The sequence below is a fragment of the Erythranthe guttata genome, chromosome 14, assembly GCF_056151865.1.
Source record: "Erythranthe guttata isolate IM_541 chromosome 14, IM_541, whole genome shotgun sequence".
Taxonomy (NCBI): Eukaryota; Viridiplantae; Streptophyta; class Magnoliopsida; order Lamiales; family Phrymaceae; genus Erythranthe; species Erythranthe guttata.
Genome location: NC_142546.1, coordinates 13,755,203 through 13,771,196, shown reverse-complemented (window position 1 = coordinate 13,771,196; position 15,994 = coordinate 13,755,203). Strand labels below are relative to the sequence as shown.

At 35.4% G+C, this 15,994-nt stretch overlaps 3 protein-coding genes and 1 long non-coding RNA gene across 5 annotated transcripts; 2 read left to right on the top strand and 2 right to left on the bottom strand.

Moving 5' to 3' along the window:
• The first annotated feature begins 311 nt into the window (after positions 1-311).
• Positions 312-1,915, top strand: LOC105960528 (F-box/kelch-repeat protein At3g23880). The gene is made up of 2 exons (XM_088814028.1): positions 312-402; positions 848-1,915. The coding sequence occupies exon 2, from the start codon at positions 850-852 to the stop codon at positions 1,852-1,854; it is 1,005 nt and encodes a 334-aa protein (XP_088670154.1). The 5' UTR covers positions 312-402; positions 848-849; the 3' UTR covers positions 1,855-1,915.
• A 98-nt stretch (positions 1,916-2,013) lies between these two features.
• LOC148765233 (phosphopantothenoylcysteine decarboxylase-like) lies at positions 2,014-2,834 on the bottom strand. Its single transcript, XM_088813803.1, has 2 exons — positions 2,537-2,834; positions 2,014-2,420 (listed from the first exon to the last, which is right to left on the bottom strand). The coding sequence occupies exons 1-2, from the start codon at positions 2,831-2,833 to the stop codon at positions 2,220-2,222; spliced, it is 498 nt and encodes a 165-aa protein (XP_088669929.1). The 5' UTR covers position 2,834; the 3' UTR covers positions 2,014-2,219.
• Positions 2,835-4,394: 1,560 nt separating this feature from the next.
• Positions 4,395-7,833, top strand: ABIL1 (ABI-1-like 1). 2 transcript variants are annotated; one of them, XM_088813622.1, is made up of 10 exons: positions 4,395-4,906; positions 5,792-5,874; positions 6,196-6,346; positions 6,434-6,533; positions 6,628-6,717; positions 6,807-6,891; positions 6,982-7,037; positions 7,119-7,195; positions 7,391-7,484; positions 7,529-7,833. In XM_088813622.1, exons 1-10 carry the CDS (start codon positions 4,814-4,816, stop codon positions 7,594-7,596), a joined length of 897 nt encoding a protein of 298 aa, XP_088669748.1. In that variant the 5' UTR covers positions 4,395-4,813; the 3' UTR covers positions 7,597-7,833. The 2 variants fall into 2 exon arrangements, with proteins under 2 accessions (XP_088669748.1, XP_088669749.1); XM_088813623.1 differs by having other exon boundaries at positions 4,478-4,906; positions 7,391-7,526; positions 7,572-7,833.
• Positions 7,834-11,452: 3,619 nt separating this feature from the next.
• LOC105956450 (uncharacterized) lies at positions 11,453-13,454 on the bottom strand. Its single transcript, XR_016029879.1, has 2 exons — positions 13,138-13,454; positions 11,453-11,720 (listed from the first exon to the last, which is right to left on the bottom strand). It is a non-coding gene; the product is annotated as an uncharacterized LOC105956450 (long non-coding RNA).
• Between the last annotated feature and the right edge of the window lie 2,540 nt (positions 13,455-15,994).

Here is a 15,994-nt window from a genome sequence, read left to right as displayed (position 1 = left end):
TTATATGTAGATCAATGGTTTATGATCACTCGATATATTTCTGTTGGTGTAGCATCTACAAAACCTTATTTACATTTGCGAGTTGGACAAATTCTTAAGCAGAAAGTTAGTGTTACATACAAATGCTTGTCCTTTAATTTGATTTTATATTCCTAAAAAAAATGATTTAATAATTTCAATTTTATAAAAGAAAAATTAAAAAAATAGATAATATAAACCAACGTTAAATTAGGCTAAATTTCCTCGTTTGAGCAATTCTCTCTCCAATTGGAACAATATCTTCATTGGAAAATTAGATTGGATATATAATCTCTCTCTCTAGAAGTCATCTAAAGATCACTAGGGTTAGTAATTACTCTCTCTCTCCAGAGGCAATCTCTCGCCGTTGTGGTCGCCGAAGAGGTTTTCTAATTTATTTTTCATTTTTTTAATAATCTTTTTATGTAATTATATATGTATGACGAGGGAAATTAGATACTACAACTGGTTATTTACATTGGGTGGATTTGAACAGTAGATTTAATTAAGTAACTACCCATTAACTACACATATACATCGATGTGTGTGATTATGTGTAGATATACGGATCGAATTATTTTTTTATTTTTTTGAGTAATTTAAGTCATTACAAGGGGAAGTAGGGGAGGGGGACTCGAACCCTAGACCTTTTACCCAATTGGTAAGGTTATGTACCAACTCTCCTAATGAGGGTTGGTGATATACGGATCGAATTTACCCAGCGTAAATAACCAGGTGTAGCATATAATTTCCCTTATGATGATAACTTTTTGATGGTGTCACAATTGGGATGTCACTAATATAATTACTGACCATCTTTTTATTGTAGTGATGGAGCAATTAAATATAGATCTCTTGTCCGAAATCCTTTCGAGACTCCGTGTGAAACACTTGATCAAGCTCAAGTCCGTCTGCAAATCGTGGCAAAACCTTATTTCCGACGAATACTTCATCAAACTCCATCTCAAAAAGTCTCGATCCCGGTTCACCCCTCTTAAAAATGAATACTTCATTCCGTGTCCCCGTTTATTACCCCCTCCCGACGAACACGGTTTGTTCGCCTGTTGTCCGAGCGAGTCCACAATGGTACTATTGGGCAGTTCAATTGACGGCTTAGTGTGTCTATTCAATCGCAAATTTGGAATCATTCATATATGGAATCCATCTATCCGTTCGTCTGCATGCATCCCTATAAAGAAACCCGATGACAAAATCGAGTGGTTTTGGTTCGGTTTGCACGACAATGTGTACAAGATCCTTCTAGCAACTTCTCACCAAATCCACCTCATCAGGCCGTACGCCGACTATTACACCTATAAACCGACACGCGAGTTTGTGCAACACTACACTCCCGTGAATGGTGGGATGGGTACCCTTTTCAACGGCAATGTGCATTGGCCCGTTCACGAAAATCGCGAGCGGGCCCCATACCGTTATTTTAGTATTTTGTCCTATGGTTTAATTCGCGAGACTTTGGGAGAGATTCCCGTACCTCCGATTATCCAAGAGCACATTATAGCCGTCGATCTTGGAGAAATAGACGGGTGCCTTTCTTGCCTAGTTTTGCGACTTACAAACACGAGAGGTGCTCCAAGGGAAAACGAATACGAGATTTGGTCAATGAAAGAGTATGGGGTGGCAAAATCTTGGGTTAAGCTCATGAATGTAAGTGAACGCACATATTCGTATCACCGATATTGCGTGCGAAAAGAGGAAGTAGAGGAAGATCAAGCGAGAATAAAGTCTCCTTTGTATGGTAAACAAGTGTATGTTGAGAGTCTCGTCTCGCCGAGACAAGGCGAATGGTGTCGTAGTCGTTTTTGTTGTTGTAGGTAAACTCAAGTGTGTGTTTGTGTTCTTGGAGTTGCTGTTGACTAATTATTTATTTTTATTTTTATTTTTAATTTTATTTTCATATCAATTTGTTAATGACTACTTCATTCAATTCAGTAAACAGGGGAAAAAGAAAAACAAAAAATAAAGACAAATGCTATCTTAAAAGACAAAATAAACGAAAAATGAGTGATTGCCATGAGAAACAAATGTCTAAAATCAACATGGATTTATGTGTGCTTAAAAGGAAAGTAAATACTCAACGAGAAAACCCGGACAAATACTCAACCAACACAAGTCTATATTTATTTCGTGCATAAACGGTTGTAATCGATCGGCTGCAAAACGATTTCTAGACTGGTTCTGCGTTAATTGTAGCGGGACGGCATGTTGTAATCGATCGGCTGCAAAACGATTTCTAGACTGGTTCTGCGGTTGTACTCCACAGACTTGTTACCAATCCAATTCTCAGCTTCATAGCCCTCCGGGGCAATAGCAAATGCCCTGCCCGTGCCTAGACACGAGAGCACCGAGCATGCCATCAAAGTATCGGCTGCCCCGATTGCAATCTAATTAAGCAAAAGAAAAAACTAATTTAGCTATTTGATAAATAAATAAATAAATAATAGTAAAACTAATTTAGCTATTTGATAAATAAATAAATAAATAAATAATAGTAATTTACCTTGGATAGCATATTCACCGAGAGTGGTGCCACAAGCATCATGTCGGCCCACTTGATGAGCGTGCTGTACAACGGTTCTGCATTTTTATCGGAGCCTCTCCACTCATCACCCTCGGTGTAAATGTCAATCTTTAACCTCGCCATTTCCACCTTATTCAAGAAAATGTGAGCAGACTTCGTGCACAGAACTTTGATTTCGGCTAGAGGACTGAGGAGATTGATAAGCTTGTGGGTATGAGCTGCCACTGAAGTGCCACAAACACCAAGCAAAATTTTCACCTTTTGTGGGACAGACATCACACCTGTATTGGGTTCATTATACAAGTCAGGGTAATAATCTTATCAAGAAATTTACCAATATATGTATGCTTAAGAAAACAAATCTATTTTGAACCAAATTAATACAACAATATCTTTCTAAGGCTAATTAATATATTGCTATATCCCTGAGTACAAATTAAATTAAACCATTTCAAAACTACTCTGTTATCACTTTTCAGTCACACAATAAATTTGCAGATATATTCAAAGGAATTGGGGGGAAGCATTAATGGCAAAGTCCTAACAGAGAGTTGTATTACTTATTACGAAGAACTCGAACAAAGGTTTCAATCATTATATTGTAACAACAATTTAGTTACACAATTTGCAAAGAAAAGACAACATAACTCTACACATATTATTTAGCTTTCAAATAGGAATACACCCTCCCCATTAGTTTTCGCTAATCCAACATGGCAAGGTCGTGTATCGATCGATCGATCGATCTATAACTAGAAAATAAATGCAAGTCCCAAAGTAGTGTTCGAATCGATTAAACCACACACTGAGATCAGGGGTATAATTAAGTAGGCAAATAACTTGGAATCGCAAAAAGTAGTGCTTGTAATTAGCATTAGACTGATTGCCAGTTACGAACCAACACAAGGCTGTCGTGTCGTACGAAAATTAATAAGCAAATCAAATGTTATTCATATAATCTTAGAGTGTCAAATCATGAAATCATGCAATAAATTTGAATTCGTAGCAAAAAAACAAGTGGCATAAATGAAATCATGCATACAGAAGACCATAAATGGAATCCGTTGGGATCGAATGATTTGAACTTACGACACCGAAATTAAAAAACCAATCACATGTTCTGTAACACAACAATATTCATATAAGCATAGAAATTCGAATTCACACAAGATCCATGCAAACCTAGCACAGCTCAATCTCATAGCTTGGATGATAAGATGATTTCAGATTAGTGTTAATATTTACCATTCTACCATCCACAGAGATTAAACAAATGTAATGAGTAAATTTTCAGAAAGCAAAGAATATATTGCAAGTCGAGAAATTTCCAGTGAAGTTTTTGCTCCCGTGCTATTGTGCGCCAAGTTTTTACTCTGGAGTTGCTCTAACTAAGTACTTATTTTCAAAAGGTAGGAATGTTTGTAAATTGAAATGAAAAACTAACTTTGATCACTTAATTTATATAAGTTTATTAAACAGTCAACTTTTAAGTTGACCTTTCTTCTAAACAAACTTTAATTTGTTTTTGTAATACCTCTCATATAATCGATTTGAATAAATATAATGATGCCACAAATGTGAATGCATCTCGAAAAAGTTAAATTGTTAACATATGCTTTTGAGATTATACTTTAAAATTTATTATAAAAGAGCAAAAAAGTAAAAGAATAAATTGGAGATTTACCAAGTGAGGGATTTTTTTTAAGAAAGTACGTATATGAAGGAATAGTTATAATTAAGCATATATGAGGGGTTTTTTGTAATTTGATCTTATATCAGGAGTTGATTGTAATTTGTCCTTAAAAGTTATGGCATGGAAAGAGATTAATATAAACTTGTGAGCCCACAAGCATCAAATAAAAGGCCCACTAATCTACTTCAGTTCAACTACCTTTCTTCCTCCCTTCTGCAATCCAAATTAAATACAACCAAACGACGTCGCTTTCATCATTTTCCTCTCTCTAACTTCCAACCCAATTTACAACTACAGCGCACTTACCCCGATTGCTTACGCACACACTCTTCATCGTACCCCACATTTTCCATATCTACACTGCTTAGCTTCAAATCCATGTTAATTTGAGCTGAATCTCACTAATTATTGCGCAGTAATTGTGTTTTTTCTGGGGGGAATTTGATTGTGCTTGAGTATTTTTTGCTTGTGAATCTCTTAGGGATTTGATGATTGAACTTCGGAGGAAGTTTCTGGAGTTTTGAGTTGAGTTTCATCGGTGTCTGTGTGTGTGTGTGTGTTAAATGGAGGTGGAGAAAGCTCGGACGGCAAATCGAAGTACGAGGTTTGACGAGGTGTCGATGGAGAGAAGTAAGAACTTCGTTACTGCATTACAGGTATACTTCGTTTGCTTTTGATTTTTTTGAATTTTTTTTTGTTTTGTTTATTGGTTGACATTTTAGGATCAGATCTAAGGATGGTTGTGCTGTGACTTGTGCATGATATTTAGCTTGTGTTGTTTACTGGTTGATTTCTGGTTGACTTATAGTTTGACTGAATGCTTGTTTGATCTATTTTTAGTGGATGAAAATTGAATTAGATTCTGCAATTGGCATCAACTTTAGTGATTTAGTTTTTTCGATCTTTGGTGATTTGATTATTTGCCGTGATGTGTATCCTATGAATTATTCTTCTTATTCTCTATGTGTGTGTGTGTGTGTGTGATGGAACTTGTGGGTTATGCTTGATCAAATTCGCCAGTTTAGACGATTCAGTTCAAATTTTCTTTAGTTGTCAATTTTTTTTCTGTCCAGGTTCATCATAACTTAGTTTCGTCGTCCAGTATCGCGTTATATATAAGATGCAAATAGTCGATTATGTGTATGCTGGCTACAGTAACAATTGTCAGTATCCGTTTTTTTATGGATCTGACTTTTCAATATACTTATTCTTATACATTGAGTTGGAACCGTTAGACAAAGACAGAATTCTAGTGATTTTATTACTGGTTATAGAGAATTCTCTGAGAAATTCAAACCGATGTATTTCTTCTCATACTTTGGTTGTTCTCAGTGAAAACATTCTTCCAATGTGGCTATCGACTTATCTATTGAAGAACAGATGAATATCACTAACTAATATCGATTAACATATTGCATGATGATTTGGTCAAATTATCGTGTTGACCTATCTATGCACTTGGAATTTGATTTATTCAAGGTTTTTTCTCGTACTTTGGCAATAAAATCAGTAATTGTTTTCATCTTGTTATATCTCCGTAGGAACTCAAAAACCTCAGGCCACAATTGTATTCTGCAGCAGAGTATTGTGAGAAGTCTTATCTTCACAGTGAGCAAAAACAAATGTGAGACTTCTGCCAACTCATCTAAATATTTTTGCGTAAATTCGTTTATGTCAAATCCTCCTATGATTTAGTTTGTCGTGTTACAATATTATGTGAGAATATATTTAATTAGTTGCATTTTTTTATATATCATTAGATGGTCTATAATAATGCAGAAACGTTCTAATGTTTATGATATTTAACCTGAGTTGCTATCATACATTGGATGTTCAATAATGAGAATTTCTTGAACTACAATCTTTACTTACAAAAAATTTATAGTTGACTTTATGTTTCTTTGATCCTGAGAATTTACGTATATGTTGTTTTATTTTGTTTAAGGGTATTGGACAATCTTAAGGATTATGCTGTACGGGCTCTAGTCAATGCAATCGACCACCTTGGTACTGTTGCATACAAGTTGAGTGATATTCTGGAGCAACAGACACTCGACATCTCGTCGGTCGAGCTGAAAGTTACATGTCTAAATCAGGTAGCTCTCAACTCTCATTTAGTTCGAACATACTTTTATCAGTATTACACATAATCGAGGCTGACATTTTCTTTTTTGGTGTGCAAGCAACTTCTGACGTGTCAAACATATACGGAAAAAGAAGGTCTAAGGCAGCAGCAATTATTAGCCATCATCCCAAAACATCACAAACATTATATTTTGCCAAGTAAGACTCTGTTTTTCCTGGTATGTATATTTAATAAAATTTGTAGTTAATTTCAGTGTCTCATTTAATTTTATTTTGGTTGACCTAATGCTAGATTCTGTGAATAAGAAGGTGCACTTTAGCCCACTTATACAGACGGATCCTAGGCAAACTATACAAGCAAGATCTCGTCTTTTTCCTTCAGGTGAGAAATTTTCTCCGCATTGGACGGTTGTTAATTTTATTAAGCTCTTATAAATTATAATTTGTTTATTTGATGGCTTTTTTATATAGGTGCTTCAGCTGCAAAAACTCTTTCTTGGCATTTGGCCTCCGAAACCAAGTCGACATTGAAAGGCTCTCCACGTGGTATTATAAGGTTCGTCGTCCTCAAAGTATTTTACGCCTTTATCTCTGCATCTATTGAATCAAGCACCGAAGAAATTTGATATTTGCCTACCATTTTCAGTACAGAGGATTCAAAAGCGACGTATGGGAAGCCTTCTGGTGCATTCAACTTGTTAGGTATGCAAATATGATCAGGGGTATAAATATTCACCTTATAGAAGTAACCCGTTTTTTGAAATCTCGATATTTTGTCAATAGATGTTGAAGAGAATACCCGGATGAAATCCGCTCCAGCTTCGAGTGTAGCTATGCAAACATTGGGTGTTGCACGAAGGGTAATTAATGCCTACGTTCGTCAAAAGTCATGCATTTGCTTTACTTTACTTTATCTTTCTGTCTTTTCATCGAGTAAGGGATAAAATGGTCTTTTCACCGTTCTTTTATAGCATTTTGACACTCAAGACGTTGTTTTCTTGCCTTTTTTTGTTTGAGATAATGTAATCACTTCGAGTAAAATTCGTCAACTGCAGGAAACTTCGGAGGGCTCTAAACCTATGACTCCATATAGGTCATTTGACAATCCTGGGCAGAGAGAAATTATCCGGCCGCCTGCCCGTAGTAAGAGCATGCTTTCAGCTTTCTTTGTCAAACAAAAGACGCAAAAATAGAGCATGCTTTCAGCTTTCTTTGTCAAACAAAAGACGCAAAAATTGAAGACAAACGCGTGAAATCCTAGGGCAAACTATCTTCGTCTTTTTTTTGCTTCGTCAAATATGTTTCGTCAAGTTAGAGGGAATTGTTCAACTGTTTGTCCCTTTCGATTATAGAACTCTTCCTTTTATCGAACATTCATTGGCAGTTAGTTGTATGTATCATATCTGTGCAACAATAAATTAGCAGTAAGTGTATAACAGTTGGCTAGAAAAGTTGTTTGAGGATTTTGGTTTGCAAAATATTGGTGATTGGTCATTTTCATTTTTACTTACATTAAATTTTATTTTATTTTTTGTTTCCCAATTTGAGGACAACATGTTCAAAAATAGATCGTTAAATTAATATTTTGCTAAATTAATAGAATTTGGTTGATTCTGTCATTCTGACTATATTAATTTATGGAGATTTAATCCTATAATTACTTTAGGACATCATTTATTAATATAAGTTTGTTTGTATAACTGTCATTAGCAATACACCCCTCCTATAGATAAAAAATAGTAATGTCCATACCTAATTCTTCCTTTGTGAAAACCCTCTAAAATATTTATTTCCAATCTTATCCTTATACTACCCATTATTTTTTTTTAATAATTATCCACTATTTACAAAATTCCTATTAATGAGGCAACTAAATTTCGCTAATTATGATTAATTACTAGGGTCCATTAGATATAACCCCCGTAGTCTTACAAATAATAGGGGTAAACCCAAACTCAAATTTGTCATTTAGATAAAAACCCATATTTTTCTAAATTCCATCAGTACCCTCAATCAAATCCCACAAATCCCGATACTTTGATGATTTCAATATAGTACATTAATCTGCTATGATAGTATATTAATGATTTCAATATAGTACATTAATCTGCTATGATAATATATTAATGATTTCAATATAGTACATTAATCTGCTATGATTTCAATATTGTGTTACAAACAAAATACCACTGAAAATGACAAGAACATTGAGAACAAAACCAACGTAAAAGTAATTTCAACATAACCAATAAAAACTTAAAAACATCATAACACAATCAAACCAAATATATCGAAATAAAAAACTCTAATACATTAATAATCTCATAATAGTGTAATAAAATGATAATGGTAGTATCATACGTTATTCATAATAGTATACTAATGTATTACAACGGTTTAATTATCAAAACCCTAGATTTGAGTAATCCTAGATTTGAGTAACCCTAGATTGGAGCAGTGACGGCGGTGGCGGCGGCGGCCAACGACGATATCACTCCTAAATTGATTGTTACGACCTTGGTCGATTTTGGCGGTCTTGGAGGTGGAGGCGGTCGGATGTGGTGGTGGTGGAGGACTAAGTGGTGGTGGAGGTGTTGCTTATGGCTATGGTGGCGGCGCAGGTGATGGTGGCGACTTTGGTGGTGACGGGAGAAGAGCCAGCGCCGATGATGGAGGAGGCGGTAACGGTTATTGGCGGCGACGCTGATGGAGGAGGCGACAACGGTGACGGAGGTAGCGGCGGTCGGAGGTGGAAGCGGCGAACCCGGCGGCGGCACTCTTTCGCCTAAAAAATAAAATGGAGATATAGAGTTTTGTAGAGATAATAGAGAATATATAGGGTATTTTGAGGTTATATTGGGAATTTTAAATCATAATTTTTGCCATGCAGGCACTTTTGGACTTATACCTAATAGTGAAAAATAGTTTGGACCCTTTCCTCTAGAAAACTGTAGTTAGGGGGTTCTCCCTAATAAATCCTAATTAGTATAATTTATCTTAATTATTCCTTTTTCTCTCTTTCCATAACAATAATTTAATTCCTAAAAATATGCTTCCACAATCCTAAAAAATTGCTACCAAATCAAAAGAAAAAAAATATATTTTCGGACTTTAAAATTTGCTTAAAATCTGCTTCCAAATCCTAAAAAATTTGCTACCAAATAAAAAGTAAAAACAAGGATTTTTTTATTTCTTATTTTTTATTATTTTCGAATTCTATTTAGCCATTATTTATTTATTTATTTAATATTTTTTTAATAAAAATATTTTTTTAATTTTATTTTTAATTTTTTTAAACAAAAAATTGAAATTCTTTTCTCGACATTTACAAAGCCAAATATGACTATAGTTAAAAAGTCATATATGACTATATTAACTGTATTCATATTTTTTTTATATTGCAGTTTTTCACTTTTTCAACTTAACAATTCCGATTATATAGTGTGGTATAGTCATGTTCACCAAATTATATAAAACAACGAAAATTCCTTATTGTTTACGAAAACAATCCAATCAACATCCACACAAAAAATCACAATTTGAATCTAGTTATTAGAAGTCAACTTGAAAACGAGAAGATAGAACATATTCGAATATGACTACCGTCATATTCAACAATAGTCATATACGAAAAATACATAAATATGACTATAGTCATATTCGAATATGTCTATAGTCATGTTACTGCTGCTGTTCAAATCTGAAAATACAACTTTCATATCTGAAAAAAAAAAGAGAAATCAAAAAATACATAAAAATAAAAATAAATCATTATATACATATATATATCACGTATGATGATGGGCTCTCGCTCTCTCTCATATTTATACACACACAGTCACACACAAAGAAAGAAAGAATAAACCTTAAATGCAAAAAGACATTTTGAGTTGCTGAGAACCTTCCAAGAACACAAACACAGAAAGTAGCAAAAAAAAATCGAATAGTCATATTCGAACCAGACTATAGTCACGTTGATGTTGCTACTTCAGATCTGGAGAGAAAAAGAAAAGAAAAAAATCGAAAATAACGTAAGGGAGGTGGTGTGATGTGTAGGAGGCGACAACATGAGTTTTTTGGGAGGTTTGACACCGAGCAAGTCTTGACGGCACAACCCTATACGGCGGCTGTGGTCTCGGTCGTTGGGTGAGTGGATAATGGCGGTGGTGTGAAAAGGAGGGAGGAAGGCAGCGGCGATGGTGTAAATCTCGAATGCGAGCGGCATCAGTTTATCGTTTACAGATCTGTAATGAAGAAGAAGAAAAAATAAAAAAAGCGAGAGAGAAAATAGAGATTACGAGAGAATGAGAGAGAGTTCACGTGAGAGAGAGAGAGAACGGCAAAGAAGAAGGTAAATAAAAAAACTGTTGTTAAGGGTAATTATGTCTTATCTTATCTTAATAAGGGGGTCTCACTAATTAAGATTGAGATAAAGATGTGGGAAAAAAGTCTAAAAAGTCAAATGGGTTTTTTACATAATATTTTCCATTTTAGGGGTATTGCATATTTCCCCTTAAAATATAGGGTCCATTTGATATACACCCCTCATATGGAAAATATATAGGGATAGGTCCACCCCTAAAAGTCTTCCTTTGAGATACACCCCTGGAGAGGCAAAAGTACTATTGTGCCCTTATTTGCAATTTTCGCCCAACTGCATTCAGCATTTTGACCAACTGCATTTATCATTTTGAACCTGCATTTAATATTTTTATACTGCATATATCATAATTTTTTATTTAATATTTTTTTTATTCCTGTACATATTTTGCAACTTTTTTTATTAGTAGTATATTTTTTTATAAAATATATATTTTTTTAATATTTCGATTTTTTTAATATTTCAATTTTTTAATATTTCAATTTTTTTAATATTTCAATTTTTTTAATATTTCGATTATTTCAATATTCGATTTTTTCAATTTTTAATTTTTTTTTAATTTTTTTAATTTTTTTAATTTTTAAATTTTTTTTTTATTAATTCAAATTTTAGGAAAATTTCTGAACTGAAAGTATACTACACATGACTAGAGTCCAATAGTCAGGTATAGTTATATATAGTCATGTATTGTCTTTTTACCCCAAAATTCATCTACACTAACAAATAAAATTCACAATTTAGATCTTGATATTATAAATCAACTAACAAACAAAAAAAAAAATACAATCACATGCATATATTCTTCAAACATGAACACATTAAAAAATCTATAGCATACATATAACTAACTATATGTTACTACAGGTGACTGTAGTTATATACAATTATCTATATTAATATATAGTGACATAAAGTCTAGACTACTGTAGCATGCATCCAACTTCATTAGGCACTTCATCGCATCTTATTCCCTGCATGTCATAAAAGCATAATAAAAGCAAAACCTGCGACAAAAAAATACGAGTTAAAGAGCAAAATGAACATGCGAGTTAGATTACATGAAAAATAAAAAAAAAACATTTTTTTTGGTTGATAAATTTACTTAACTGAAATCGAATACAAATGACTATAGTATACTACAAGTTCTATAGTCATGTATAGTAATATGTAGCCATGACTACATATATGACTACATATAACTGTAATATATGACTATATATGACTGTAATATATGACTATATATGACTATATATGACTACATATGACTGTAATATATGACTATATATGACTACATATGACTGTAATATATGACTATATATGACTACATATGACTGTACTATATGACTATATATGACTACATATGACTGTAATATATGACTATATATGACTACATATGACTGTAATATATGACTATATATGACTACATATGGCTGTAATATATGACTATATATGACTAAATATATGACTACATATGACTGTACTATATGACTATATATGACTACATATGACTGTAATATATGACTATAATATATGACTATATTCATATAGACTAAATATATGACTACATATGACTGTATATGACTAGATATAATTGTATATTCACCTGACTCAAATCACCCATTTAAGTAACCACTACTGAGTAAATTTCTATTACAGACAAACAAAGTTCTCACACTTTAGGCATTTCGGATCATTTTCAAATAAATACAAAAAATAAATTACATATGATTTATAATAAAAAAATTCAAATTAATCCAAAGAATTTGTTTTTAATATTAATTGTTCACAGATCTTCAAAAACATAGTAGATCTCGTTTTTTTTTTTTATAAATGCAGTAAACTTAGTGCACATATGTTTTTCAAACACCAAGATATGTGATAAAATAAATTTCAATTTAAACATTTACATTATAAATCAACTCATAATAACCAACAAAACACACAAGCATATGCAAATGTTACTACATATTACTATATATTGTTATAAATTTGAAATTTGTTGTCATAAAATGGAACACGATTTGTGAGCCAGCAGAACACCAAAGACTAAAGCAGCTGATACCAAAGACTAAAGCTGCATAGTCAACAATACCGTATTTATGACTACATCGGCAACAATAACAACCAAGTCCCACTTCTACCTCAATTTCAATCATTGAAGAAATATGAAAATTTTGTACAGCATAGTTATGCATTATTCATGACCTATAGTCCAAAAATAAATTCATGTTATTTAGAAGCAAATTAACGACAGCATACTCTAGCATAGTTTTCAATCAGTTCAATGCATTCGTGAGGAAATTATTCAAATCATTCGTGGACAATTTTGACTCTATTTTTTCTAGAGCTAAATCAAAGTAAAAGCCATTTATATTCATAAAAAGGGAAGGGGATATGACATAGGAGAGAAAATATCTAAACCTGCAACTGGATGGCTTCAGATCTTGGCGGCGGCAACGGACTCGACAATGGCTCTGAATCCGTGTACACTCTTAATCGTCTCTTAGTATCGCTTCATAGACCCTAGCCACGGTGATGGAAGATAGATCGGACAGATCTGGCGAGAGAGTTAGAGAGAGGGAGAGAGGGGCGGGAGAGGTTGTGGATCGAGCACCGCCGTGTACGCCGCGAAAGAGAAATGGTGGCGCCTGGAGGGTGAGGTTTTTGATCTCCTCGATGAATTCATTCACGTCGTAACAGAAGAGAGATGGGAGAAAATAGCAGATGAAGGGGAGACAGCGTGTTAAGTATTGAGCCCAAATAAAATGATCTGTTGTGATCTGGGCCAATAACTTATTTATTCACAGCCCAACTCGTGAATTCGGGCCCAACAGTACTTAAGCCCACTGATCCAGTCAACCTATGATCTGAACCGTCTATTCTAGGGCTTCAATCTGAGCCCTCCATTCTTCCCCTTTCCTCTTACCACACTCAACCCTAGCAGCATTCTACTGCTGCACCGTTCCCTCTCTCATCTCCTGTCCCCCCTCTCTCTACAGTACTTCGTCACCCCTTGTCGTTTTCCGGCAACACCGTCGCAGGTCTTGCCGGACAATGGGTGTCCTTGCCGTCGCAGCACAATTAATGCTGAGGACCGTTGAAACTGTGTGTATATATACTGTGGTGAGAGAGAGAGATAGGTATGATTCACCTTTTATTCAAACCTGTCCATTTCTGACCTTAATCCTCTGCTGTGAGGGTTTTGGTGTTGAGTTTGCAGAAAACCGGGTTTGTGCTGAGTGGAGAGGGTGAGTTATCACCGAGTTGACTGTGCATGTGTTGGTGAGTCAACTCGGAGTGAGGTTTTGGGGTCAGATCCAGGGTTCCGATCAGTGGCTGTACTTTGGTGCTTGTTTTCAGTTGGTGTTACCACCAGACCTTGGATAAATTGGATGAACACTGGAAAAGGGAACTGAGCCGTTCTTCTATCAATATACATTTTAATTCTCATTTCCAGTTGTTCTTGTGTTTCTACGGATCCATGGCTGTTTTGGAAAGAACTTGTACCTAATAGTGGTATCAGAGTCATGGCCCAGACCTAACCATGTGGTGGAAATTGCCGGGATCTGTGTGGAAATTCCCGAATCCTCGGTGCCGAACAAAAATGGTGAGCTTCCGGTGCGCAAATGGCAGGCGGCTCGACGAGCTTCAGGTGGAAGGCTCGGTGTTCCTTTGTTCGAGGCTCGGTGCGCTCTGTAACAAAGATGGTGTGAGCCCCAGGCGCAAATTGAGGGGAGGCTCGGTGGTCCTTTGTGGTCCGACCTATGTGGTACTTTGTTCGAGGGGAGGATTGTTGAGGTGCAAACAATGTCCCACATCGGTTAAATATGGGAAAGATCTATCCTTTATAAGGAGGGGATAGTAACTCCATTGGTATGAGGCCTTTTGGGGAAACTCAAGAGCAAAACCAGTTGGGCCCGGCCCAGTCTGGACAATATTATACCAATGTGGAGTTCGTGCTATCCCGACGGGGGCCCAACAGTGGTACCAAAGCATCAGTTGGACACTTGTTCTTTGCAGACTCGTGCTACGGATTACACTACTGTGACTCACTCACTCTGCTTCTGGGTAAAATCCTGGAAAACCTGTGGTTGACCTTGTGTGGTCAGAACTGACTTCCGCTGTTCTCCGTGATCTGGGCCAACTCAGGCTGCCTGCCGCTCCAAACTTCCCTTGTCCGGACCGCTTAGTGTCGCAGGAATCTGGGGAAGGGGGGCAGTCTGATACAGCTCAGCTTACAACCGGTTACCTGTGTGATTTCTGGGCCAACTCAGGCTATTCGCCACTCCAAACTTCCCTTGTCCGGACCGCTTAGTGTCGCAGGAATCTGGGGAAGGGGAGTAGCCTGAGATAGCTCAGTCTGCGACTGGTTACTTAGTTGCCTTCTGCAACACTTGGCTCCCTGTTGGGCCACCTGGGATCATCTCTTGTGTGTTTTTTATTTTCTGTTGCTGTCTGTGTGCAGCTTGTGTGTTTCATTTTCTGTTGCTGTCTGTGTGCAGCTTGTGTGTTTACAATTCCTGTTGCTGTCTGTGTGCAGCTTGTGTGCCTGTGTGCCTTTTTTTTAGTTTATATTGTTCTCTTTCTCTCTGTGTGAAAATGAATTCCTATCATGTTTCCTCCTTTGATGGCAAGGGTGATTTTGCTATATGGAAACAGAAAATGAAAGGTGTTTTAGTTCAACAGAAATGTTTTAAGGCCATAACTCAAACATATGATGATAAAACCACTAAGGAAATGAAAGATGATCTTGATGAACTTGCTTACTCCCTGATTATTCTGAACCTATCTGACTCTGTGATTAGAAAGATAGGTAAACTGATACTGCTAAGGAATTGTGGGATAAGTTAGAAGAGCTCTATACTGAAACCTCTTTACCCTCAAAAATGTTTTTACTGGAAAAGTTTTTTAGATTTAAACTTGACTTGCACAAAGATATAGATGAAAATCTTGATGTTTTTACAAAACTTGTGCAAGATATTAAGTTGACTAGGGACAAAAATATTGATGAATATACCCCCATTGTCCTTCTAAATGCTATTCCAGACTCTTACAGTGATGTCAAATCTGCAATCAAGTATGGCAGAGACAAAGTGACTCTAGACACTGTGATAAATGATTTAAAGAGTAAGGAACTTGATTTGAAAACCACCAAAAACAGCAAGTCTTTGGGTGATGTTAACTTTGTGAAAAACAAGCCTAAAAACAAGTTTTCAAATAAGGCTTCTTCCTCCAGTAACCAAAATTTTCAAAAATCTGATAAGGGTAAAGTAGGGAG